The following is a 26,281-nucleotide window of genomic DNA, read 5'->3' as shown; positions in this document are numbered from 1 at the left end:
CTGGCAAAAGAATGTATTTCTTGAGGTCAGCACTTTGTGTGCGACCTGGTAGGTTATATTATGAAGCACACCCAAAGAAGAAAACACAAAAGTTAAAGTAATCAAAATGTTAGCATCTTTTTCTGTACACAGTCAACTCTTCCTGTATCTCTGCTTCAGACCTGGTCATCTTCCTTCCAACTGATGTGAGCAGTTTATTGCAGCTTGGGGTAACTTTCACATTTTTAATAATCTTCATGAGTTGGTAAGGGAAAATGGATAGAAACAGGCAAATGTTGGATGGGAAGAGGCTTGGAACTTTACAAGACCTTGTTTTAAAGGGTATAAGGCTGTTGGAACAGACATCATACTTAGTGTAACATTTCTCTTTTTTGTGAGTTTTTTTTTAAACTTAATATAAGGTACAATTGTGGTAATCCCCCCCACCCCAAAACAGTGATGCCCCCTTCCGTCCCCTGACCAAACAAGCTGCAAGGTGACTTCCAACTTTCTTCACAAAGTTTCTATATTGAATCCTCTCTGCTCCAGATTCTAAACAAAGCAGCATGCACAGCCAGTCTCTCTCTCGCGCTCTCTCCCTTTTCCATTCTCTCCACCTCATCTTTTAGGCTTTCTTGCACTTCCCTTTCTTTTCTCGCTGCTGGAACTTCCTCAGCCTTCTGGCCCATATGTCCCTCCACTGTATCACTAAACTCGTTTTGTCTGCAACAATCCCATTCTGGTCGGGAGAATCCTCATCATTGCCCAAAAGCAAGTACTTTTTCATGGGCTTTATTTTGGGACATTTGCAGGCTATGTCCTTGGAACGGATCCATAAGATCTGGTCCCCTCGCCGGATACGGTTCGTGCCTTGTTTGTACACCGAGATTATATTCACTGTGAACTTCCACCAGTCACCGGCCTTGTCTGCTTTCAGAATATGAATCTGGACAGCTAGAAGAAGGTACAAAACAAACAGTATTAACATTTTCAATTTATCAGCAATTGCATGCAGCTAAAGAGAGGATACTTAGAAGTCTTTACAAAGAACTTGTAGAGGGTAATTTTATTAGGGGGCGCCTAGCTTCAGAGGGCAAGTGGGGTATCTACTTATATGTTATTTTATAAGGATACATAGGCTATTTTTGTAAAGACAAATAGATGCCTATGTGGCAGATAAATTGCAGTTGTAAATGTTCATTAAGGGGACAAATTTTTCCCCATCCCTGCAGGAACTCATTTTCCTGACCCGTCTCAGCAAGTTCTTTTCCTGTCCCTGCCCCATTCCTGCAAGCTCCGTCCTCATCTGCACAAGCCTCAAACACTTTAAAATCATAAGTATTCCAGGTTTGTGTGGTTAAGGCTGAGCTTACAAGAATGGGGCAGAGACAGCGACAAAACTCATGGGGACAGGACAGGAAAATTGAGTCCCTGCGGGGATGGGGAAAAAATTGTCCCCGTGTCATTCTCTAATGTTCGTGCTTAGATTATAAAATATGTATCTCTCATCTTAATGGAAGTGTCCACTACAATGATCTTGGGTATAATTCTGGCTATCACCCTCACGTTTAATTCACAGGGTTTCCTAAATGGTCAAACACTCTTTTTACAAGCTTAGAATGATTTGTTCTTTTTTGATCACTGTTACTTCGTAACACCTTATATAAAGGACCGAAAATAGAAGATCTTTAGTGTCTATAATGGGTGCAAAATAATACTTTCAAACTCATTACAGGAAGTAAAAAAATATGATCATGTGACTACACACTTTAAAGTAGCCTAGTGCTCCTTCTCTCACATCAGATGATTTACAAAATACTATTGTTGGTTTACAAAATCCACAGCTCTGATGAGTTGTAGTGCATAATACGTATTGCAATATAAATTCTTGGTTGCTGTTCAATCTGAATTCTTAGTGTACATTTCAGGACTTACAGTATTCCTTACAGCTTTCTGAAGCCTTATTCTTCTAGAACACTGAGATCATCCAATCAGAATCATCTGATTATCCCGACCTTTAGAGAGATTGTCTACAACAATACTTGATATTCAGTTTTTTTCATACAAGAACCAGAGCTCTGGAATATGCTGCTCCATCATCATAGACTACAGTCGTTTTTCCAGCATTTTAAGTGCAAAATGTATCTCATAGGTCTGTAATAATAATAATAATAATAATACTTTATTTTGCCGCAGTACCTTACAGTTCAGAGCGGTTCACAAGAGAAGCTGTGAAAACACAGCAAAATTGCTAAGGTCAGACCTTCAGTTTTTCCACATTCAAACAAATTCAGTTTAATTATTATTTTTCACATTAGCCAATATCATTCCTCTAGGACCGGGATTTTCAACCTTGTCCTTGGGACATACCTAGCCAGTCAGATTTTCAGAATACCCACAATGAATATAAGAACATATGAATTGCCATACTGGGTCAGACTAATGGTCCATCTAGCCCAGATTCCCATTTCCAACAGTGGCAGAAACCCATATAGTAGCAATATTTTGTGCTACTGATTCAGGGCAAACAATGGCTTCTCCCATGCCTGTCTCAAAAGCAGATTATGGGCCTGTCCTATAGGAAGTTGTCCAAACCTCTCTTAAACCCAGCTAGGCTAACATCTTCTAGCAACAAGTTTCAGAACTTGACTATTCAGAGTAGAAAAATATTTTATCTTTTCCATGTAATTTCATTGAATGTCCCCTGTTATTTTTTCTTTTTTGAAAGGATGAAAAATCGACTCACTCTTACTCGTTCTACACCACTCAGGATTTTGTAGACCTCAAACATATTCCCCCTCAGTTGTCTCTTTTCCAAGCTGAAAAGCCTCAATCTCTTTCATTTTTCTTCCTACGAGAGGAGTTCCTTTCCCTTTATCATTTTGGTCATTTTTTTGAACCTTTTCTAATTCTGCTATATCTTTTTTGAGATACAGCGACCAGAACTGTGCATAATACTCAAGGTGAGGTCACACCATGAAGCAATACAGTGGTATTATAATCTTGGTCTTACTTATCATCCCTTTCCTAATAATTCCTAGCATCCTGTTTGCTTTTTTTGCTGCAACCTCCCACAGGGCAGGAGATTTCAGCGTAGTGTCTACAGTGACACCCAGATCTTTTTCTTGGGCACTGATTCCTAGGGTAGACCTAGCATAAGGTAACTAATTTGGATGATTATTCCTGATGTGTATCATTTTGCATTTGTCCACAGTATAAATTTCACCTGCCATTTGGATGCCCATTTCCTAAGGTCTTCCTACAATTTTCACAATCCTGAACACTCACCTAGCTCGGAATAACTCATCTAGACCAAGGAGATCTCAGACACCCTTCACTCACCCCCAATCAAAGGCATACAGCCTAAGAAAATACACGACAGACTACTTGCCACAGAAGCACCGAAACTAGACAGTCACATCTCCAATTTACTGATCTCAGCACCAAACTACAAAACCTTCAGGAGGGAAATAAAAACCAGGCTATTCAAGAAATATATCAAGACAAACTCTTGATATAACCCAAAAACCTTACTCTATCACCAGACTCTAAATGTTCCAACCAATTGCTTTCCTGTAATCTTCTGGATATGACCAGAATCTCATCTTTTTGTAATCCGCCTAGAACCGCAAGATATTGGTGGAATAAAAGAAACTAATGTAATGAATATGCATAAGATAGATTTGAATTCAATGGAGGTAGTATATGCAAATTTATCTCATGCATATTCATAGTGGATATCCTAAAAACCAGCTGGTTAATTGTGTCCCAAGGACTGGATTGAGAACCCTTGCTTTAGATAAATCTTACAATGCTGTTTTTTTCCATCCAATCACTGAGTTGTAGTGCATAATATGTATTGCAATATAAATTCTTGGTTGCTGTTCAATCTGAATTCTTAGTGTACATTTCAGGACTTACAGTATCAGCTAAGGATGCTTGTCGACCCTGTGGTGGTATTCTCAGGCTTGCCATATAAAACAAACCTTTTACAGCACTTTGCTCTCTTGAGCTGCATTCTTTATTCTTTTTCTCCACTGCATCATGGGGAGTGTGTGGCACAGTGCTTAGAGCTATAGTCTCAGCACCCTGAGATTGTGGATTCAAATCCCATGCTGTTCCTCGTGATCCTGGGTAAATCACTTAATCCCCCATTGCCGCAGTACATTAGGTAGAGTGTGAGCCCACCAGGACAAATAGGGAAAAATGCCTGAGTAGCTGAATACAAACCACTTAGGCTATAAGTGGTAGATAAATAATATACATAAATAAATAAATGTTGCTCAAATCCAGGAAGATTGGGACCATGTAACTAGATTCTGCACCTAAATTATATGCATATCTTATCATTAAAACTAATTAGCACCAATAATTGCTTTTTAAGATTTTAGTTATTAGCATTTATTTGGCTTGCTATTCAATTAAATTGAGCATGCAAATTGGGTGTGTGCCCAAATTTGCATCTACAAGTTTTAGTGCTGCTTATAGAATTTGGGGGTCTCTCTCCTTATCAGATAGCTCATCCATGACACACCAAGTCATACAAATGTAACAATCCTATTCTACCCTTGTATAAAGAGAGAAACTGTATAAGAAGTTTTTTTGGGGGTGGATTTATTGTACTGATAGTTCTCCTAGTCTTAGTTGCATTATAGATCATCTGGCCTTGGTGGGCTTGCATTACTGCCAGTGCCTGAGAGCATCATTAATACCTTTGCATCCACTATGAGGACCCTATGCATTGGTGTGGTACTCTTATGCCCATACTTAAACTTAAAGGGCTGATCAAATTTTAATCTATCAATTTTGACAGAAAGTTTTTTTAAGCACTTAAGAATATCTGAACCTTCTAATCCCTCTGGCAAGCTTTGTATTCTTATGTTGTTGTACCTTACAAGATTATTTTGATCATTGAAATTCTGCTTTAAAGTTTGTTTCTTTTGGGGCTGCTGGGCTCCTGTGGAGTTCGGGGGCAGGCAGCTAGGTTGTGGGTCTGGAAATTGGGTATTTTGGGCTTGAAATCAATTTTGAAAGAGTGGACCTCGGAGGGAACTCCCTCTTATTGGGGTTGGAGATTGACTATCCACGAGTTATTGGGATTGGATGCAAGGGGCACCTACACTTGGAAAAAAAACATTCTTTAGCTATTTGGGACCCTTATCTTAATTCTTTATCACCTCAAATGAGCAGCCAAACTTTGAATCAGCTTTGAACGCACCTGCTCAAGTTTCAATTTTTAGTTGACTTTGATGAATCGCTTATTTCGTTTTACTCAGCGAGATACAAAAATTTATAAAATATAAACATATATTTTTACACACAATTTAAAATAATTGGGTAGACAATTGGACATACAGACCAACTAATACAAAAGGTGAGAGGGAACAGAATTACAATTAAGTGTTTTTAAAGTTCAGAGGAGAGACATATATGGTAAAAAAACAATAGGATGGGGAAAAAGAAAGAAAAGAAAAAGCACTTTGTTTCCTTCCTTCATACCTCAATGTTCTCTTAAGAGGGGGTTGGGTTTGGGGGAGGTGTGAGGGTGGTGACTTTCTTATTTTGGGGGGAGGGCAAAAACTTGATGACCTGTCATGTATACTCTGGTTCTGTTTCGATGACTTTGTGTTCTGCTTATCCTGTATTCAGTATTGTTTCTCTGCTGTATGACTCATATTCCGTGAGAGCCACTATTCTCACATTACCCCTCTCAAGTCACTTCATTGGCTCCACATCCATTTCCAAATACAGTTTAAACTCCTTTTGCTGACTTACAAGTGCATTCACTCTGAAGCCCCCCCAATATCTCTCCTCACTTATCTCCCCTATGCTCCCTCCCCCGTGATCTCCATTCATTGGGCAAACCCCTCGTATCTGTACCCTTCTTTTCCACTGCTAACTCCAGACTCCGTCCCTTCTTTCATGCGGTGCTGTATGCCTGGAACAGGCTGCCCAACTCAATACATCATGCTCCATCCCTAGCAGCATTCAAATCCAAGCTAAAAGCCCACTTTTTTGAAACTCCCACTCACTGCTGTCAGATACCTATACCCACTGTATCATTTCTTCTACCATTATCTCCCCAACCCTGAAATGGCCTGTCTAAATTTGATGGTAAGCTCTTTTGAGCTGGGACTATTGTATGTTAAAATGTACAGCGCTGTGTACGCCTTTCAGCGCTATAGAAATAATAAATAGTAGTAGTAGTAGTAGTAGTAGTACTTTTGGTTGTCAATAAAAAATAGTTTTCACTTTAAAGTTTGTTCCATTTTGACTTTCCACCATACATTCAAGAGCTGCTTGGTCTATTTCTTTGTCTTTACTTTCAGTACTTGTGTTAGCATAGAGTTTAACTGCAATTTAACCCCAGCTCATCTCATCAGTTCCTTTTTTTCAGCATTTCTTTGGCCTTTAAGATTTCCGTCATCAGCATTTGAAAGGTAATTTCCAGATCTTTTCCAGTCACCAACTCGTGAAGTGAAGGAGGTTCCGGTGTAGAACATTTGTACTTGGATAGACAATTTTGGTATTCTAGCTTAGTTAGCATAATGCTAGCCATATTAGCTGCTGGGCAAAGTGTTTGGAATACCAGCAAGTCCTCCACTGGAGGCACTGGAGAGTCTTGATTGCAAAGATTGATGCTGCCATCATGGACTGTGCTCAGTAGTGCTTCACTCCCTCCAAATATACGCATACTTTGAAGGATCATGCAAAACATGCTTTCCTGAAATCTCCATGTACTGTGGCATATCTCTATAATTAACACCTTTTCCAAAATCAAGACTTTACATGTATGCCAATTTTCACATGTAAATGTTCTTTTTACACATGCAAATGTTGCATAACACTTCTAAGATCAACTCTTTTACTCCTAATTACAATCAATACATCTTACCAGCAGTTAACTAGACATTCTTTTATTAACTGAGACTAATGGTGAAAAATTTCTAATTCTGAAAAAAAAAGGAAAATGGGAAAACTGCAACAAAAATATAATAGTACATCAAATAATTCCACAAAATTTAAACATTCCCTATATAAAAAGAATATTATTTCCTTTTTTATTTATTATTATAAATATCTTTATTCCATAAACCAAGCAGCATGGGATTTGCAAACCCCTTTTGTTGACGTACAAGTGTGTTCACTCTGCTGTTCCTCAGTATCTCTCCTCTCTTATCTCTCCCTATACCCCTCTCCCTAGGAACTCCGTTCATCGGGTAAGTCTCCCTTAACTGTACCCTTCTTCTCTACTGCTAACTCTAGACTCCATCCCTTCTATCTTGCTGTACCATACGTCACGTTCCGTCTCTGGCAGTGTTCAAATCCAGGCTAAAATCCCACTTTTTTGAGGTTGCTTTTAACTCCTAACTCCAACCCCCCTTGTAAAATACTCATATCCAAAGAATTACTCATCAAAGACTTCCAACAAATATGTATTTACTTGTTGAATAACTGAGCTTCAAAGAATGCAGGAAACAAGAAGCAATCCTATTTACTGGAAGGATAAACCTTCAGGTCTCATACCATACAACATTTTATATGTGAATGTAACTACTTTAAAATTTATTCTCTTCTCAATCATCAACCAATACAATTGATTTAAAAATGGAGTTGCCCAATCATATTTCTTAGCTTTGAATAGCAGATGCGCCCCTGTGTTCTGAAGCAATCGTAACCTATATAATTGCCCTAATTATTGTTTGAAAACTATTAGTAGAAAGGACAGAAAGTATTGCACTTAGGGGTCCTTTTATCAAGGCACGGAATACCGCGTGTTAAACTGCCTGCAGCGCTAGTTGCTAACACTTCCATTGACGAGGCGTTAGTTTTTTGGCTTGCCGCAGGGGTTAGCGTGTGATTAAATGTCCGACGCGCTATCCCCGCTAGCGCACCTTGATAAAAGGAGCCCTTAGTTGACTAAATTGAAACCCCCCACCCCCCTTACTCAATTCATTAATTTGGTTCTCAAAAGTCACACCAGAATCCAGTATAATACTCAAAACCCTAGATTTCTCCTCAACTTTAAGTATCTCGTCAGTAGACAATGCTATTTTTTTACCCATGAAACTTTCTGGATTGCCAAAACAAATCAACTTGGTCGTCTGTTTATTCCATCTTAAAAAATTAATAGAAGTTCAATTTTTTAATAAAAGTCTCCTCAAAATTTTCTAAAGCTGGATTCACAATAAAAATAGCATCTGCAGATTGCGGATAAGTGGGCTGAGGAATTGGGAGTGGAAATTAGTGAGGTGATAATAGAAAAGGCTCTTCAATTAGGCATTTCATCAATTTCTAGCACTTAGAGAGAGAGTCTATTTCAAATGGTTATGAGAGCTTATGTTTCTCAAGTGCTTTACATTTTGGTTGTGACCTCCCCATCTTATAAAAAAACAGAGTAAATTTTGGATGACCTGGGAATCTTATATACAGCAATTATCAGTCAGAGCATGCAGTTTTGTAGTGAACTCGTTACATTTGTAATCAGAAAGTGAAGCACTATTTATTAGTAATATTTGGGAATGGGATGGGTGGAGGGGGGAAGTAGGGGGATGGGAAGGGGGGAAGGTACTTTATTGTGTTTGTATTGTGATGATAATTGATTGTTGATTTCTTTGAATTTATATATCTACAATGTATTAACTGAGTTGAGATGATATTCTTTGTAAGATTTGTGTTATGTATATTTTATTCTTAAAACTCAGTAAAAAAATTATTGAACATAAAAATAGCATCCACATTTTAAAAAGACAAATATTCCTAAACTAGTCACAAAGGGCTCATATACAAATTAAAGAGTAAGGGCGAAATTAGTGAGCTCTTTGGAACTCCACAATCTGTCAACCAAAAATCTCTGTTTCATTCTCCTGTTCAAAAGTTTTATTGAGATTTTGATATAACATAACAATAATATAGAGAAAGATATAACATCGGGTAATGAAAATACAATTACAGAATATTAACACAGAGTTATAAGCAGAAGCAAAAAGTTTCCATGGTCAAGGAGATGGCTTTGCAGTAAATAGCAGGTATTTATTTAAAAATTTATATACCGCATACAACTATGCGGTTTCTATATCACATAATAAAAATCTTGTTTCCCTCCAATTATCACATATAACATAGACATGTCTAAACAACATCGTTAATTGTCCCTGTTATATTAGGGATAGAGCACAAATTCAATCAATTCTGAAATACATTCTAATTTAACAGTCATGTAGTAAATATCACTTTTACTATAGATTGGAAAATATTTAATAAAAAGTTCCTATTTGAGCTGACCTAAGTAGCTCAGTGGCAGAACTTTGTCCTACTATCTTGAAAGGCCCCAGTTCTATCCCCAAGTCATGTCTACCACTCTTTAGTTGGATGTGGAGGAGGGTTAAGGACACTGCAAAGGCAGCGTTTACAGCTCTTGATATGGAAGAGAGAGGGTGTCATGCCACTGATGAAGAATGGCAGGGTTCCAGAAGAGGCCCCAAATAGAAATAGGGTAAAAATACTCAGGTAGTTGCTATATGAAGGCTCATGATGCCAGGATCCCTGATCTAATTCCCGTTCAGTGAGAGGCACATAGGAGCAGGAAGAAACTAGTGGGTACAAAAAGAAAGGATTCCCGCTAATGAAAGAAACTGTCTCCCTGGTTTCATTCCGAAACATCTATAGTTTATTCTACGATCCTCTATAGTCTCATTAGAGGCCAGAGCTGCCTCTCCTGTGTACAAACACAATGGTCATAGAAAGTGAGGGGGAGAGGGAGTTGCAGCCTTCAAAAATGTACATTTTCTGGAAATAAATTCAATAACAGTGAGAATTCTTACACGATATTTCCTATCTAGAACACTCTGAATCCCATTTCAGAATTTATTTATTTTACATTGTTATTTCAAGAAACAGTATATTAGAATCTCTACACTATTTTTGCTTTCTGAATGAATACTAGTAACCAGAAACCCCATCTGAGCTCCTTTAAAAGGAATCTGAAGTGCACTTCTTTCAGTACAATATCTAATTTAATCTAATCTAATCCTTAGGTTTGTATACCGCATCATCTCCACGTTCGTAGAGCTCGACGCAGTTTACAGTAGGAGAAATAGGAAGGAACTACAACAGAGGATTAGAGGTAGAAGTGTGAAGAAAATTTAGAGGACTTGAGATGCCAAGATATAAGAGTTTCCTTGATTCCTAAGTTGAAGGGAGATTTACATTTTTTGAGAAAAGCCAGGTTTTCAGATGTTTGCAGAAAACTTGGAGAGAGCTCAAATTCCGAAGAGGGGAGGTAAGGTTGTTCCAGAGCTCAGTGATTTTGAAGTGGAGGGAGGTCCCTAGCTTTCCTGTGTGGGAAATGCCTTTTAGCGAGGGGAAGGATAGTTTTAATTTGTGGGAGGATCTGGTAGTATTAGGGTTTGAAACCCATTATTGTACCCATGGCTTGAGTGGATACCTTCCATACTAATTCTCTGACCCATGGCAATATCTCATTATCATTTTCAAAAAAAATAGGCTATAGCCCGAGTCAAAATATCAGCAATATATCAAGTGCTCACAGTTATATGCTGGTTGAACAAGTCATAGCATGTAACTAGCATGTGAGTTATCATCAGTCTTTTAACCTCTTGTTGTATAGTTTATTTTAATCTTCAATCTTTTTATACGATTTCCGGTGATACCATTCCGGAAGTGATGTAAGACGCTTTGAGAGTCTTTGAGGCTGGTGAATTCGGATATCCTAAGCAGGGACCGCCATTCTGCTATGTAGCAATGAATAACTAAACAGTGCCGGCAAGCTGCACTGTTCCAGAAGAATCTCTATCACTGTAAGTGAGAGCGAAACAAGAGATCTTCCGTCGTTCCATTTTCAGTTGGCTGGGTTAAGAATCTACACCCGAGCTAAGTATTTGAATAACTATATTAATGCAGTAGCATAACAAATCGCATAAAAAGATTGAAGATTAAAATAAACGATACAACAAGAGGTTAAAGGACTGATGATAGCTCACATGCTAGTAACATGCTATGACTTGTTCAACCGGCATATAACTGTGAGCACTTGAGATCCTAATAATCTCTTAATTCAACCTTTCGGTTGATATATTGCTTATATTTTGACTCATGCTATAGCCTATTTTTTTGAGGATTTTAGTGTGTTTCACAAGTCTTAGAAGGGAATACCTCTCATTATCAGCCAGTTATGTCTACATCTTATATACTTTCCTATGTAACGAACATTTGTAAACATATTACTGTATTTACATCTATTGAATATATTAGTAGCCATTTTTATTGAATAATTGGAAACAAGACAAAATCATCATAGGACATGTGATTCAAAGTGATTTAACTGACCAGGTTAGTGTCGCTCACTATCATCACAGACCTCTAAACTCAAAGCCAGCTGTTTTATGAGTGGTCTGGGGGGCAGAGTCAGCACTTATGCAATTAAGCGCCATTGTTCAGGACTTAGGGGTCTTTTTACTAAGGCACGCTAGCTGACTTAGCATGCGCTAAATGCTAACGTGTCCATTATACTCTATGGACGCGTTAGCGTTTAGCGTGTGCTAAATCGGCTAGCGTGCCTTAGTAAAAGAGGGAGTTAATCGGCTAAATTTAGTGGTTACATCGGAATGCATAAAAATTAGTCCTATCTTTATTATGGTGTCATTTAGAAGGTTAAGGCCTGGATTCTCAAACTGGCGATGATTTTCTAGGCGTCGGTAGGCACCTATACCTCTTTTAAAAATACTATCCAGATGGCTTTTTTTAGCCGAGATTTGAGGCATCTAGAAAATTAGCACCGGAATCGCACCTACGTAGGCACTTTAGGCTGCCGAATGCCAAAGTAGGTGTGGCCAGTGCCGGAAGTGGGGTTGGGTGGGATAAATCACCTATGTAGACATAATTCATGTGAAGATAGGCATTGGAAATGTAGGCCCGGAAACCCTAGCTTACATTTTCCGTGGCTATCTTTTGTGTCGGCTCGATTCTGAAACCGGTGCCAATGTGTGATATGACATGCAATTGGCGGCCAATTTTAAGGCAGCCACTGATATCGAGGCCAGTTCAAGAATCTGGGCCTAAGTGCTGAATATCATACTCAGCTACAGAAGAGATAGCCAGCCACATAAATCTGGATATTCAGTGGGCCAGCATTGAATACCTGAGAACAACTCTGCTGGCTGTTTAAAAAAAAAAATTCACTGTCACCAACTGACTATCCACCTCATTATATATATCTTGCACTTCAGCAAAGCAGAGAATTCCCACCCTAGAGTAGGGAGTGTGGGGTGACTTATTTGGTGATGTACCAAGACAAATTGCTGTTAAATGTAACTGAAAAGAGGTGCTTATTTTTATAAGATGGTGGTGCACTGGTTTTATTGTGTACAATTGATGCTACACACGTGGCTTGGAGAACTGCAGACTTTATGGCCTTTGGAAATTCCTGTGTTAACCATGGTGATGTGACTGAACACTGTGGCCAGGATGAAATATGGATTACCCCAAAACAGTGGCGTAGCTGTGGGAAGGCCCCCTCACTTTCAGCTCGGGACCTTTCTGCTGGAAAACCCTGCCAGCCGAAGACGTTTCCTGTGCGCGTCCCGACTATGCTGTGTGAGCAGCACTTAAGTCAGAAGGCATGCTTTGGCCGCCAGTGCCAGCTCTCTCGGCATGCGCAGTTCAGTGACTGAACTGAGCATGTGTGGGAGTAGCAACATCAGCTGCTGACCTGAGTGCTTCTTGCAGCACAGGTGCAACTAAGGAGATATCTTTAGCTGGGAAGGCTTGGCATCAACACCAGCAAAGGTAGGGTAAAGGGGGAGAAAATACCCGATCCCCCCCCTCAGTCCACCTTTGGGACTCTTCCAAAAATGAACTTCTGGCTATGCCTCTCCCTGAAAAAGGCACAAAATTTGATGCTGTAAATGTCATAATTACATTTATCTCATCTATCTTTATGCTTTATAAGATGAAAAATGGCCTCCAGTGAATATGGATATATCATTTTTTTTGAAAATGTTAGACTTATCTCTCATTAGATAGCTCATCTGTGACGCACCAAGCCATACAAATTTAACAATCCTATTCCATCCTTGTGTAAAGAAAGAAACTGCTTAAAAAGCTAGTTCCTTCTCTAAATAAAGCAGTCAGTTTAAGCTCGTGCTAATTCATAGCTTGAGCAGCAACAATTACATAGGATATAATAGACTCTAACAGCATCGGTTTAAGTCATGATACACTCTCCCCATAAATGATGAGAGCCAAGCATACTGGATTATTAAACAGAGTTGACAATTTAGCAGGGACGTTACTTTTATATTATTTATTTAGCTGAGTTGGAAATGTTAAATATTTCACACTTGATGCTGACCATTTCAAAGGAAAAATCTCCTTTCCCTTGTGTTTTTAGTGTGGCAAAGAACGGAAGTAATTCAGATTTCTGAAAGTTAATGCTAAAACCTGAAAAACTTCCCAAGCTTATTATGGATATTATTCTTGGAATTGAATCCCTTATATCTGCCATAAACAGAATAACATTGTTTATAAGGAGACCCAGTTTTTTCTTCATATTTGCCAAATGGAATACTTGTATAATTTTTGTCCACTCTCAGCTTTATAACTAAAAGCTTTAATGCATATTTCTTTCAGAGTCCTACAGGTTAAATACAGGTTCATCCTGATCCACTTGGGCCTCTGTTTCTGCCACCCCTGTGCTGGAAAATTTTTATTTATTAAAAAAAATTCTAGCCCGCTTTAAGCTGAGCGGTTTACAGAAAACATACATAATTGGTATAGAACTAACACATACATAGATAAATAGAAAACTACTTCTAAAACATTTACAGTCAAGACTCTCAATTCAGTCAAGAGAATAACTCCACAAACAAAAGCTGTCTTCAATAGTTTCACAAGTTCTCAAATATCGGAGAACAGCCTCTACTGCCCTATTAACTTACTCCACATTTCTCCCTGTGCTGACATCACAAGTGGGTGACATCAACTGACAGCACTGAAACTGAAAAGCTTTTCCAATGTTTAGAATGAAAGTGAAGTTTTGAGCATGTGCAGTCCTTCCCACATACATTCTACAGCCCATCTGCATATTCCTCTCAGAATCCTCTGGAGTGACTCCCAGGTCCTCCCTGAACCACTCAGGCCTTCGCTTCAGCTGCCCCACATTTTTTCCAGCCAGGTGGTGTGTGCCTGAGACTGTGCTATGGTGGGATTGGGGCGGGACCTGGAATAACAGGGCGGGGATGAGTACAAATGGGCAGGCCTGGGGGGCGGGTCTAGGGGGGTCCGGATTTTCCTACAGTAAAAATCTGGTAACCCTAATCACAAGTGGTTGACAACAACCGCAGCACAGAAACTGAAAAGCTTTTCCAGTGTTTAGAACTAATGTGAAGTTTTGAGCATGTGCAGTCCTTCAAATATGCAGTTTTGGAATTTTCTTTTTCAGTTCTATCTACCCCCCAAAAAAAAAAACAAAAAAAAAACAACAAACCCCCCCCCCCAAAAAAAAAACAAACAATTTGCTTTTATGGCTCAGAGGTAAACCAGAATTCTGTTCCTACTCCTAATTGTGATCACAGGATGGCAAATGGTAACACTTACAACACCTGCATATTTGTGTGTGCCTGGCTCTCGTTTGTCCTGTGTGATGTCCATGGAGATGTGTTTTTAGCCACTTCTCTGATCTTCCTACAAATGAGAGACACACTGTGGATGTTCTCTATTTTAGTAGACAAGAACAGCAAAGGATAGGGAGATCCCCATCTGGTGCTTAATATAAGGGGCAAAATACAGTAGTGTTTTGCAGCCAATTACAAGTGAGGATTTCTGTGATGAAATTCCTGGGAGGGGAAGGAGATAAATTTGAAGGACTAGGTTTACCTAGCAGATGGGAAACCAATAATCTCGAGAAATTCTGGGGAAGAGGAGGAAAACCACAGATGGATAGAATGGTGGATAACCAATATGCCACAACTGAGAAACCATGTTTAGCTCAATGTAATTTTTAATTGCACAAATTGGAGTATTAAACTTTGGTTACAGTACTCCAGAAAAGAGCTTTGTGCTCATTTAATGAATCTAGTGAAAACACATTGGGCCTTGAAAGGATAGCCCTGGGAGTTGAGTCTTAAAGAGAGACAGAGAAGATCAGGAATCCAAAACGTTTTCTTCTTTATGAACATATGGAAATGTTCCCAGGGTAGAAGGGGTTCAAAAGAAAGAACCTATTTTTGCAGTCAGCACACAAGCAAATTAAGGAATGTGGTCAATCCTAGAAAGCATAGCTGAGGTTACAGATTTGAATGAGTTTCTAATGGGCATGTTGATTTAATATTTATGTATTCATTTTTCTATACCGTTCTCCCGGGGAAGCTCAGAACGGTTTACATGAATTTATTTAGGTACTCAAGCATTTTCCATCACTGTCTATATAATTTAACTGGGGCAGTGGGGGGGGATTAAGTGACTTGCCCAGGGTCACAAGGAGCAGCATGGGTTTAAACCTACAACCTCAGGGTGCTGAGGCTGTAGCTTTAACCATCGCACCACTCTTTAGAAATCAAAATGTAGTAAAAGTGAGCCAAGTAAAGGACAATCGAGCCAATGTGACATCACTGATGAGGTTGGCTTGAGGCATTATGACATCACAATACCAGCTCTGGTTATCAGAGCCTGAAACTTTTCACACTATATATTTATTCAAGTTTCTATACCATTCTCCTAAGGGAGCTCAGAATAGTTTACATGAATTTATTCAGGCATTCAAAGCATTTTTCTTGGTGGGCTCACAATCTATCTAAGGTACCTGTGGCAATGGGGGGGGGAGGATTAAGTGACTTGCCCAGGGTCACAAGGAGCAGTGTGGGCTTGAACCCACAACCTCAGGATGCTGAGGCGGTAGCTTTAACCACTGCGCCACACACTCCCCTAGCCTGATAGACTAGGTGTCTCTCTTACTTGTGAGCAATATGGAAATAATTTTCCTATTGGGATTTGCTAAGCCCTTCCAAATAATTCAGACAGGATGCCAGGCGCAATGGACCGTTGGTCTGACCCAGTAATGGCACTTCTCATATTCAACCAAAGAGGCATCCAAATTGGCTTTTGGCCTTTCTTCTGAGCTATAGAGTAGAATCTGACTGAAAAGATGAAAAATAATCTTTAAAGCTACATATGTTTTGCAAATGTTTTTGCAAAGGTTGAAACATTTCTCAGAGCCCCGAGAGTCTTCCCGAAACCCTGCCAGAAGATACATTCACCCCCCGAAGTTTGTGTTTAGACACCATCAAACTGATTGAAAAGCAGCTTTCCCCTTTATAAATCTCCCTTTTCTATTTGTACAGCTCCTTTGCAGAAGCTTTTAACAGCTTGCAATGTTTTCTCATCACCTTCACTACTAGGAGGAAAGACTGAAAGATGGTTTAAAAGCCTGCATAAAATGGATGAGAACGGCAGGAGAGGTTAAGCAAACTTTCATATAACACTGGATTTTCCAGGGATTCATTCATTGCTTGTGGCAGGGTAAATGAACTTGGATTGATATACAGTACATCTGTGCACGATTCCACTGGACCCCCAGGTCTCGAGACCTTTGAGGAGCTTTCCTTGTCTCCCTTCCCACACTGCCATATGTACACAGAGTTCACAGATTTCCCCCCCCCCCCATAACAAATGAGAAAGCTTGACCCATCTTCAGCCTACAGAGAAGTCCACAGGAGAAAGGTCAGCTTTTAATAGGATTCTGCCTAATAATTCTTTCAAACTTCAAAGCAAAAGAATTGCAAAATATGCTCCATCTGTATATCCCTACCTTCTCGCTTTAGAGCAGCGAAGCAGCTGTATCTCTAAATCTATCAACACTCTTGATTTCAGTATGTGGTGCAGTGGTTGAAGCTACAGCCTCAGCACCCTGGGGTTGTGGGTTCAAACCCCGTGCTGTTCCTTGTGACCCTGGGCAAGTCACTCCATAGCCCCAGGTACGTTAGATAGATTGTGAGCCCACCGGGACAGATAGGGAAAATGCCTAAGTACCTGATTGTAAAAAAACGCTTAGCTAACCTTGATAGCCGGTATATAAAATCCTAATAAAACATGGAACTTGGAATACTGTTTCTCTTGATCCTTCACTGGCTTCCCAACCAAGCTCATACAGAATCCAAAATCTTGGGCTTCACACGGTGGCTTAGTTAAGGGGGGGAGCCCTGGGCATCATCTTGTTGTGGGCGCTGGCACCTGTCCTCTTCTCTGCCCCCACCCCCACCCAACCATGCCCCTTCCCTTATACCTCTTTAACATTCCCGGTCCATGCAGCAGCCCCAACCTGCTGCTCGCGCCATTGTCGGCTCTTCCTCCATCACATCCTGGACCCGCAGGTACTTCAAAGCATTTCCCTATCTGTCCCGGTGGGCTCCAGTCTATCTAATGTATCTGGGCAAGTGGAGGATTAAGTGACTTGCCCAGGGTCACAGGGAGCAGCACGAGTTTTGAACCCACATCCTCAGGGTGCTGAGACTGGAGCTCTAACCACTATGATGCACTTTCCTCCAATACAATATCAGAAGGGAGCCAAGTATAGAACAATGAAGCCATTGTGACATCACTGATGTGGTTGGCTCTTAGGCATTGGTGGAATGAGGCATTATGACATCAGAGAAAGGGATTGGGACTTGTATACTACTTTTTTGTAGTTTTACAACCACACTCAAAGCGGTTTACATACAGATACTTTAAGCATTTTCTCTATCTGTCCCAGTGGGCTCACAGTCTAATGGACCTGGGGCAGTTAGGATTAAGTGACTTGTCCAGGGTCACAGGAAATAGCACGGAGTTTGAACCCACATCCTTAGGGTGCTGAGGCTGTAGCTCTAACCACTATGACACACTTTCCTCCAAGCCCTGCACAAGCGATTTAACTAGCCAGGAGCCATTTCAAGCCAGTGAAATCATTTTGAATATCGACCTTTTGGATAATATCTGACCTCCTCAGAGTGATTGTAATGACCTGAAATCATTGCTATGCATATTCTTTTTTTTAACATAGATGGATAGACAAATTTGCATCAGCCTTTGAATACGAGTCTGATAGAGTATAATTATTCCTTCACATGGAGCATTTCCAAACCAGTCAATAAAACTAGGATGTCTCACTGTACAACGCAAGACACATTAAAAAAAAAAAAAAAAAATCTTCAATTTCTGGTGTTACATCAGTGACAGCAATAATTTCCTCCACAACCAGACACTGTGGGGCTCATAATCAAAACTTTTTAAAACGTCCAAAAAATCAGCCTAAGTCTGCACTTGGATGTCCTAATAGCAGGGACATCTAAGTGCCGATAATCAAAACCAAATTTCTGGATGTGCAGCAGCACTTCTAAGTTGCTGTGCGACCAGAGAACAAAGGGGTATGTTGGGAGGTGTTATGGATGGGAAATGGGCGGACTTTGATCTGGATGTACCCCAGCCATAATCAAAGCTTTCCTAGAGGGAACTTAGACGCTGGCTGTTTGAGTTGCATCTAAGTTCCACAAAGGTACCGAAACTGGCAGGATTAGCCGACGTTGCTTCTCTCCCCCTCTTCCTTCCTTTCTTGCTTTATTTTCCCGCTGGGCTTTGCAACACCAACTGCTCACGCTGTGCTTATTGCATTGCGTTGCTTTCCCGGCACATGTGTACATTCACGCTTCTTTCCTGCGCATGTGCCAATCACTGTCAGCAGCGACTCGACACATGTACATTTAGTGAATCTTCACTACTGTCCTCTGACCTCACTTACAGGAACAATTTTTTTGAGAATGACACGCGCCAGTATCTTCCCCAGAAATGTTTTCCAGCCGGGTGGCATGAAAAAGTAGCCGGTTGGGGCAGGACGGGGAAATTTGGTTGTGGGGAAAATTAAATGTGTACTATTTTAATTAATTAATTGTTATTATTTTCCAATGCTCAATATGACTTCCTTTTTTTAGGTTTGACACTTTTGCCAGAATATTTTTATTAAATTTAATAAGTATCCAATTCTAGAAGTGAATAATTAGATATGCACCCGCTTTCAAATGGTATAGAGGTTTAAAAAAGGGAAATGCGTTAATGAAGTCATTAGGTTCAATCTAGCCATTTATTTCTGCATGAATTTAAACAACTAAAAAAAAAAAAAGATAAATATAGCTCATCCAGTCATAAAACAAATGGTTCTAGAGCACCTCTAATAATGTTTTGATCACTAGGTTCCTTCCTGAGGTCTCACTGAGGATATGAAATAGATGCGATCCCCACTTCCAGACCTCTTCCACATAATTTATGGAGAGGTGTTACTGAGCCTTGAAGGAGACCTGTGTGATTGCACTACAGCAAAATAAAAAAGTAGCAGATAAAGCACAGTTACTTACCGTAACAGGTGTTATCCAGGGACAGCAGGCAGATATTCTCACATGTGGGTGACGTCATCCACGGAGCCCCAGCGCGGACAGCTTTTCAAGCAAACTTGATTGAAGTTTCAAGTTTGCACACTGCACCACGCATGTGTGTGCCTTCCTGATCCACTAGAGGGCGCATACCCTCCTCATGGTCCTCAGTTCAGATAGCTAGCAAAGAAGCCAACCTCGGGGAGGCGGGCGGGTTGTGAGAATATCTGCCTGCTGTCCCTGGATAACACCTGTTACGGTAAGTAACTGTGCTTTATCCCAGGACAAGCAGGCAGCATATTCTCACATGTGGGTGACCTCCAAGCTAACCAAAAAGGGACGGAGGGAAGTTGGCAATACAAGAAAACAGATTACGCAAAACCGACTGGCCAAACCGGCCGTCGCTCCTGGACAGAGTATCCAGGCAGTAGTGGGAGGTGAAAGTATGAACCGAAGACCAAGTGGCAGCCTTGCAAATCTCCTCGATAGGCGTCGACCTGAGGAAAGCTACAGAAGCCGCCATCGCTCGGACTTTATGTCCCGTGACTCGACATTGCAGCGCGAGACCAGCCTGAGCGTAGCAAAAGGAAAAACAAGCAGCCAACCAGTTGGACAAGGTGCGCTTGGAAACTGGGCGTCCCAACCAATTAGGGTCGAAGGACAAAAAGAATTGAGGAACCGTCCAAGGAGACTGAGTGCGTTGAAGACAAAAAGCCAACGCCCTCTGACAGTCAATTGTGTGAAGCGCCACCTCGCTAGGAGGCGAGTGGGGCTTCGGAAAAAAGACCGGAAGAACAATGGAAAGATCGAAAGGAAAGTCCGAAACCACCCTGGACAAGAACTGGGGTTGAGTACGCAGGACCACCGTGTCATGATGAAATACAGGAAAAGACGGGTCCGCAACCAGAGCTTGCAGCTCACTGACTCTGCGAGCAGACGTGAGAGCAACCAGAAAACCCACCTGCCAGGTGAAGTAATTCAAAAGAGCTTCATCAATGGAATCAAATGGAGGTATCACCAATTGAGCCAGGAACACACAAAGATCCCAAACCACCGGAGGGATGTACAATGAAGAAATCCCTCATAAAACGGGAAACCATCTGGTGGACGGAGAGCAGCGTCCCATTTAGCGGCCGAAGAAAGGCAGCAAAAGCACAGAGGTGGACTCGAATAGATGTAGATTTGAGACCAGACCGAGACAAGTGCAACAGAAAATCCAGCACTGAAGGCAAGGAGGCAGAGAGCGAATCCATGCGGTGCTCAGCACACCACTCAGCAAATCAGGACCATATCTGGGAAAAGCATTGCCGAGTGGAGATCTTTCGAGAGGCCTCGAGAACACCCCCACCGACTGAGAGAAACAGAAGGAGGGAGGCACGTTGCGAGGAACCAAGCTGATAAGTGTAGAGACTGCAGATTGGAATGCAACAGAAACCGCAACACTGAGACAGCGGAGACGGGAACATAGGTAGAAGCTGAGTCTCCCTGACACGCTGGAGGAGCAGGGAGAACCATGGCCGCCAGGGCCACAGAGGAGCCATCAAGATCCTGGTGGCGCAGACCGACAGGAGGTGTATCAAAGACCCGAGAATCAGAGTAAAGGGAGGGAACGCATAGAGGAACCTGCCCATTCCATCGAGAAGGCAAGCATCCTCCTCGATGCGAACCCAGGAGAACATCCTCGAGCAATATCGAGGCAACCAGTGAGTGAGGGGCGAAGCGAACAGAACTACCTGTTGGGTTCCCCACCGAACAACCACATGCCGCAGAGTCCGAGAATGGAGCAACCATTCATGCGGTCGAAAAGGGCGACTCAACGTGTCCAACAGACAATGCTGCACGCCCTGGAAAAACACCGCCCGAAGAAAGAAGCAGTGGTGTAACGTCCCCTGCCAATGACGAAGGGCTTCCCTGCAAAGTAACAGGGAACCTGTACACCCTGGCTTGGTCACAGAAATAACGCCACCGAGATGTCGGGACGCACCAGGACCCCGCAATCTTGCAACCCATAACGAAAATCCACCACGGCATTGTAAATGGCCCGGAGCTCCATCAGATTGATGCGGCTGCGACAGTCTGCACCCGACCAAGGACCCTGAGTCCGAAGGCCGTCGAGGTGCACCCCTAAGCCCATGCCGAGGAGTCCATCGGCAGAACCTTCTGATGCGGGGATACGAAGTGGTGGCCCACCAACGAAACGAGCGTGTCCAGGAGGGAGGCACCACAATGTGCTGGGAAGCGGGATCCCGATCCTGCCATCACTGAGATGCTCGGGTCCAGCGGGGAACACGAAGATGAAACCAGACGAACAGCGGAACATCACCGTGGAGACCCCTGATCCAAAAAGGATCAGCAACAGCTCAGCCGAGGCCGAAGACCGCTGAGACACCAGCTGACTCAAGCGCTGACAGGCAGCCTGCCGAGGCAGAGGCAGAAAAGACCGGAGGCGGACCGAGGACAGAGGGGCCACCTTCCGGCATAAACAAACAAGGGCCTCCCCCTGAGGCCGAGACAAGAAGGAGCGCAGACAAACTGGGTCCAGGTCCGCCCCGACGGACTCCCGAGACCGGGGTGGGCAGAGTCTCCTCCAGGAAACCAAACTCCGCACTACAAGATTCCGTCACGGCTGCCCGGAATGAACCGAAGAGAAAGCGGGGAAGCCTCTCAAACCGGAGCTGGAGACGCCGAGGCGCAAACCCGCAGTCGACGCCGAGGCCCAATACCTCAGCCGCTGCCGAGGTAAAACGGCCCAAGTGACGTCAAGGCACAAAGCTTCCGTCGACGGCACGAAGCCTCGGCAACGACGAGGCACCGAGCTCCAGCCGACGATGAGGCCCTCAGCCTCAGTCGACGTCGAGGCACAAGCCTCAGGCGACGTCAAAGCACCAGCGTCAAATGACGCGGAGCACACGGCCGCAGCCGACGTTGAAGGTACAAAGACACACAGCCTCAGTCGACATCGAGACCCCAAGCCCCAGTCGACATTGAGTCAGAAAATCAAAGCACAAAGCCTTAGACGACGTCGAGGCACCCAGCCGCATACTACGTCGAGGCACAAGGCCTCAGGCGGTGGTGAGGCACCAAGCCGCAGTCGACGTCGAGGCACAAAGCCTCAGTCGAGGCACCAGGCCCCAGTCGACGTCGAGGCACCAAGCCCCCAGTCGACGTCGAGGCACGAAACCTTCGTCGACGTCGAGGTACGAAGCCTCCGTTGAGGCACGAAGCCTCAGTCGACGTCGAGGCACGAAGCCTCAGTCGACGTCGAGGCACGAAACCTCCGTCGACGTCGAGGCACGAAACCTCCGTCGACGTCGAGGCACGAAACCTCCGTCGACGTCGAGGCACGAAACCTCCGTCGACGTCGAGGCACGAAACCTCCGTCGACGTACGAAGCCTCCGTCGAGGTCGAGGCACGAAGCCTCCGTCGAGGCACGAAGCCTCCGTCGAGGCACGAAGCCTCCGTCTAGGCACGAAGCCTCCGTCGAGGCACGAAACCTTCGTCGACGTCGAGGTACGAAGCCTCCGTTGAGGCACGAAGCCTCCGTCGACGTCGAGGCACGAAGCCTCCGTCGACGTCGAGGCACGAAACCTCCGTCGACGTCGAGGCACGAAACCTCCGTCGACGTCGAGGCACGAAGCCTCCGTCGACGTACGAAGCCTCCGTCAACGTCGAGGCACGAAGCCTCCGTCGGGGCACGAAGCCTCCGTCGGGGCACGAAGCCTCCGTCGGGGCACCAAGCCTCCGTCGGGGCACCAAGCCTCCGTCGGGGCACGAAGCCTCCGTCGGGGCACCAAGCCTCCGTCGAGGCACCAAGCCTCCGTCGAGGCACGCAGCCTCCGTCGAGGCACGCAGCCTCCGTCGAGGCACGCAGCCTCAGTCGACGCCGAGGCACGAAGCCTCAGTCGACGTCGAGGCACGAAACCCCCGTCGACGTCGAGGCACCAAACCTCCGTCGAGGCACCAAACCTCCGTCGAGGCACCAAGCCTCAGTCGACGTCGAAGCACACAGCCTCCGTCGAGGCACGAAGCCTCCGTCGAGGCACCAAACCTCCGTCGAGGCACCAAGCCTCCGTCGAGGCACCAAGCCTCAGTCGACGGCAAGGCACGAAGCCTCCGTCGAGGCACCAAGCCTCCGTCGAGGCACGAAGCCTCCGTCGAGGCACGAAGCCTCCGTCGAGGCACGAAACCCCCGTCGACGTCGAGGCACACAGCCCCCGTCGAGGCACGAAGCCTCCGTCGAGGCACGAAGCCTCCGTCGAGGCACCAAGCCTCCGTCGAGGCACCAAGCCTCAGTCGACGTCGAGGCACGAAGCCTCCGTCGAGGCACGAAGCCTCAGTCGACGTCGAAGGACGAAGCTCCAGTCGACGTCGAGGCACGAAGCTCCAGTCGACGTCGAGGCACATCGAGTTTCAGAAGTCGGCACCGTACCAATGAAACTGGTAATAAAGGTGCAGCAGTGCACTCCATAAGGGCAACCTCGATATGAGTATTCCCATGAAAGGAGGCACGCTTTGAAGGTCTCGTAGAGGCGGGCACGATCGCACTCGATGCCTGGAATGCCTGAGACTCAGCCGGTGGTGTTACCGAGGTAACGCACCTAGAAGAAAGAAAGAAAGAAAAACTTACCGGGGATCGAAGCTGCACAGTCCGATTCCAACGAAGGAAAGAGGGTCCCGGCCATTCTGCTCACACGAGGTGAGCCCAGAGAGAGGCCAGGGAAGAAGAAAATACAGCTGCAGGCAAATGAGGCCTAGCCGCATGGCTGAGGCCCAAGAAGGGCCTGCCGGAGGAAAAACACAATAAAAAGTCCTCTTTTTTTTTTTTTTGAAACAAAGAAATACACGATCAATTAACAAACGCACAGCGACTCCCTAACAAAATAAAGAAGCCGCGGTGCCAGAAAGGCACTTAGAAGAACGCAGAGAAGAGAGACAAGGTCTTTCTGGCTCAGCGGAAAACTAAGAACTGAGGACCATGAGGAGGGTATGCGCCCTCTAGTGGATCAGGAAGGCACACACATGCGTGGTGCAGTGTGCAAACTTGAAACTTCAATCAAGTTTGCTTGAAAAGCTGTCCGCGCTGGGGCTCCGTGGATGACGTCACCCACATGTGAGAATATGCTGCCTGCTTGTCCTGGGATAAAGATCATAGTGAGAGCTAGAGCAAAACAGTTTAGGTAAAGATGCAGGTAATAATTAGTAATGTATTAAAATATTTGATTTTTATTTGCTTATAATGTCATTTGAAAGCTGCTTGATGTTAATAGTTTAATTTAATTCTTTATAGTGTGTGTGTGTGGGGGGGGGAGGGGACACAACACCTACATCAACAGTAAAGTTAGAATAGGGTCATTAAATCCAGTGGCGTACCTAGTATATATGACAGCCAGTGCTGATCATTTTTTAACAACCCCCTCCTCTATATAAAAAATATATTTTTAGTAATAATCCATGTGTCACACAGTAAGGGTGCACCTAGGAAAAGGCAGCATCTTAAACACTCCAGTGAGCACTAAAACACCAACACACGCATTGTAAAACTAAACAAGCCAGATCCTACACAGTCAATTGATCCTGTACAGTTGATGCTAACAGAAAGCCATGTCCTTTTCATACACATAGAACACAGATACACCCTCGACCAATATGGAAAAATCACAAACTAAAAATAGAAATATGTAGACAAAAGTTAAACTGAACCAGACTCTGTATATAATGCAACATCACAGAAACAGCGACATGTCCCCTAATACTTTGCAAAATATAAAGACAGTAGATGTAAATTTGAAAAAAACTGCTACATAACAATTACCACTTTACAAATTAACAAAAAGAAATAAAACAAATAATGAGAAATAAGAAAATACCATTTTATTGGACTAATCCATTTTTCAATTAGCATTCAGGATCCAAATCTTTCTTCAAGACAGTACAGTATACTGCTGTTATGGAATCCTGTCCTGACCTGAGGAAAAGGGTTTAGCCCCCAAAAAATTGCCTTATTTCCATTTCCTATTTATAAACTTTAATCAATACAGTTACAATACTACTTGATTCTATGTAAAGCAACAACAAAAAGTTTTTCTACCTTTTGTCGTTTCTGCTTTAATCATTTTCTCTTCACTCTCTTCTTTCTATTCAGCATTTGTCCTCGCTCCCTTTCATGCAACATCTGTCCTCTCTCTTTGCCCCTTCCACCCAGCCTCTGCCCTCTCTCTCTGCCCCTTCCATCTACTGTCCACCCTCTCTATGCCCCTTGCATCCACTGTCCACCCTATCTGCCCTTTCCATCCAGTGTCCACCCTCTCTCTGTTCTATATGGCATCTTCCCTCTTTCTATAAACTGTAGATCCTGTGCCCTTTCTCTCCTTTGTACATGATTCATTTCAGCTTCACCCCCTCTCCATTTTTTTGTCTCCACCCCCTCCCCTATGCGCTGGCATCTCTCTCTTCTCCTTTCCTTCCTTCCTTCCCACTCTACCCCATGGTCTGGCATCTCTATCTCCTTCCCTCATGCCCTGGCATATCTCTCCTCTCCTATCTCTCCCTCTCCCTCCTTCTCTGGCACCTCCTCTCCTTTCTTTCCCTCTGTTCTGGCATTTTATGTCTCCTTAGTTCCTCTTCCCTCCCCCATGGTCTTGGCATCTCTTTCCTCTCCTCTCTCTTCCCTGGTCTTCCTTCTCCCCTCTCTCTCCCCAATTGGGTACAGCAGCAGCACCTCTCTTCCCCCTCCCCAATTGAGTGCAGCAGTAGCAGCAGCACTTCTCTTCCCCCTCCCCAATTGGGTACAGCAGCAGCAGCACTTCTCTTCCCCCCTCCCCAATTGGGTGCAGCAGCAGCTCCTCCCCCCAATTGGGTGCAGCAGCAGCATTTCTCTTCCCCTCCC

At 43.5% G+C, this 26,281-nt stretch overlaps 1 protein-coding gene across 1 annotated transcript in view; it reads right to left on the bottom strand.

Annotated features, from left to right (window-relative positions):
* Nucleotides 1-433: 433 nt before the first annotated feature.
* Nucleotides 434-26,281, bottom strand: part of NTN1 (netrin 1) — a 357,430-nt gene continuing 331,582 nt past the window's right edge. The window contains exon 7 of the mRNA XM_033960487.1: nt 434-933. Within this exon, the coding sequence (XP_033816378.1) occupies nt 605-933 (329 nt within the window). The 3' untranslated portion in view covers nt 434-604. The remainder of the gene's footprint in view (nt 934-26,281) is intronic.

Source organism: Geotrypetes seraphini, chromosome 10 (assembly GCF_902459505.1).
Source record: "Geotrypetes seraphini chromosome 10, aGeoSer1.1, whole genome shotgun sequence".
Lineage (NCBI taxonomy): Eukaryota > Metazoa > Chordata > Amphibia > Gymnophiona > Dermophiidae > Geotrypetes > Geotrypetes seraphini.
This window is presented reverse-complemented; position numbering and strand designations above follow the sequence as displayed.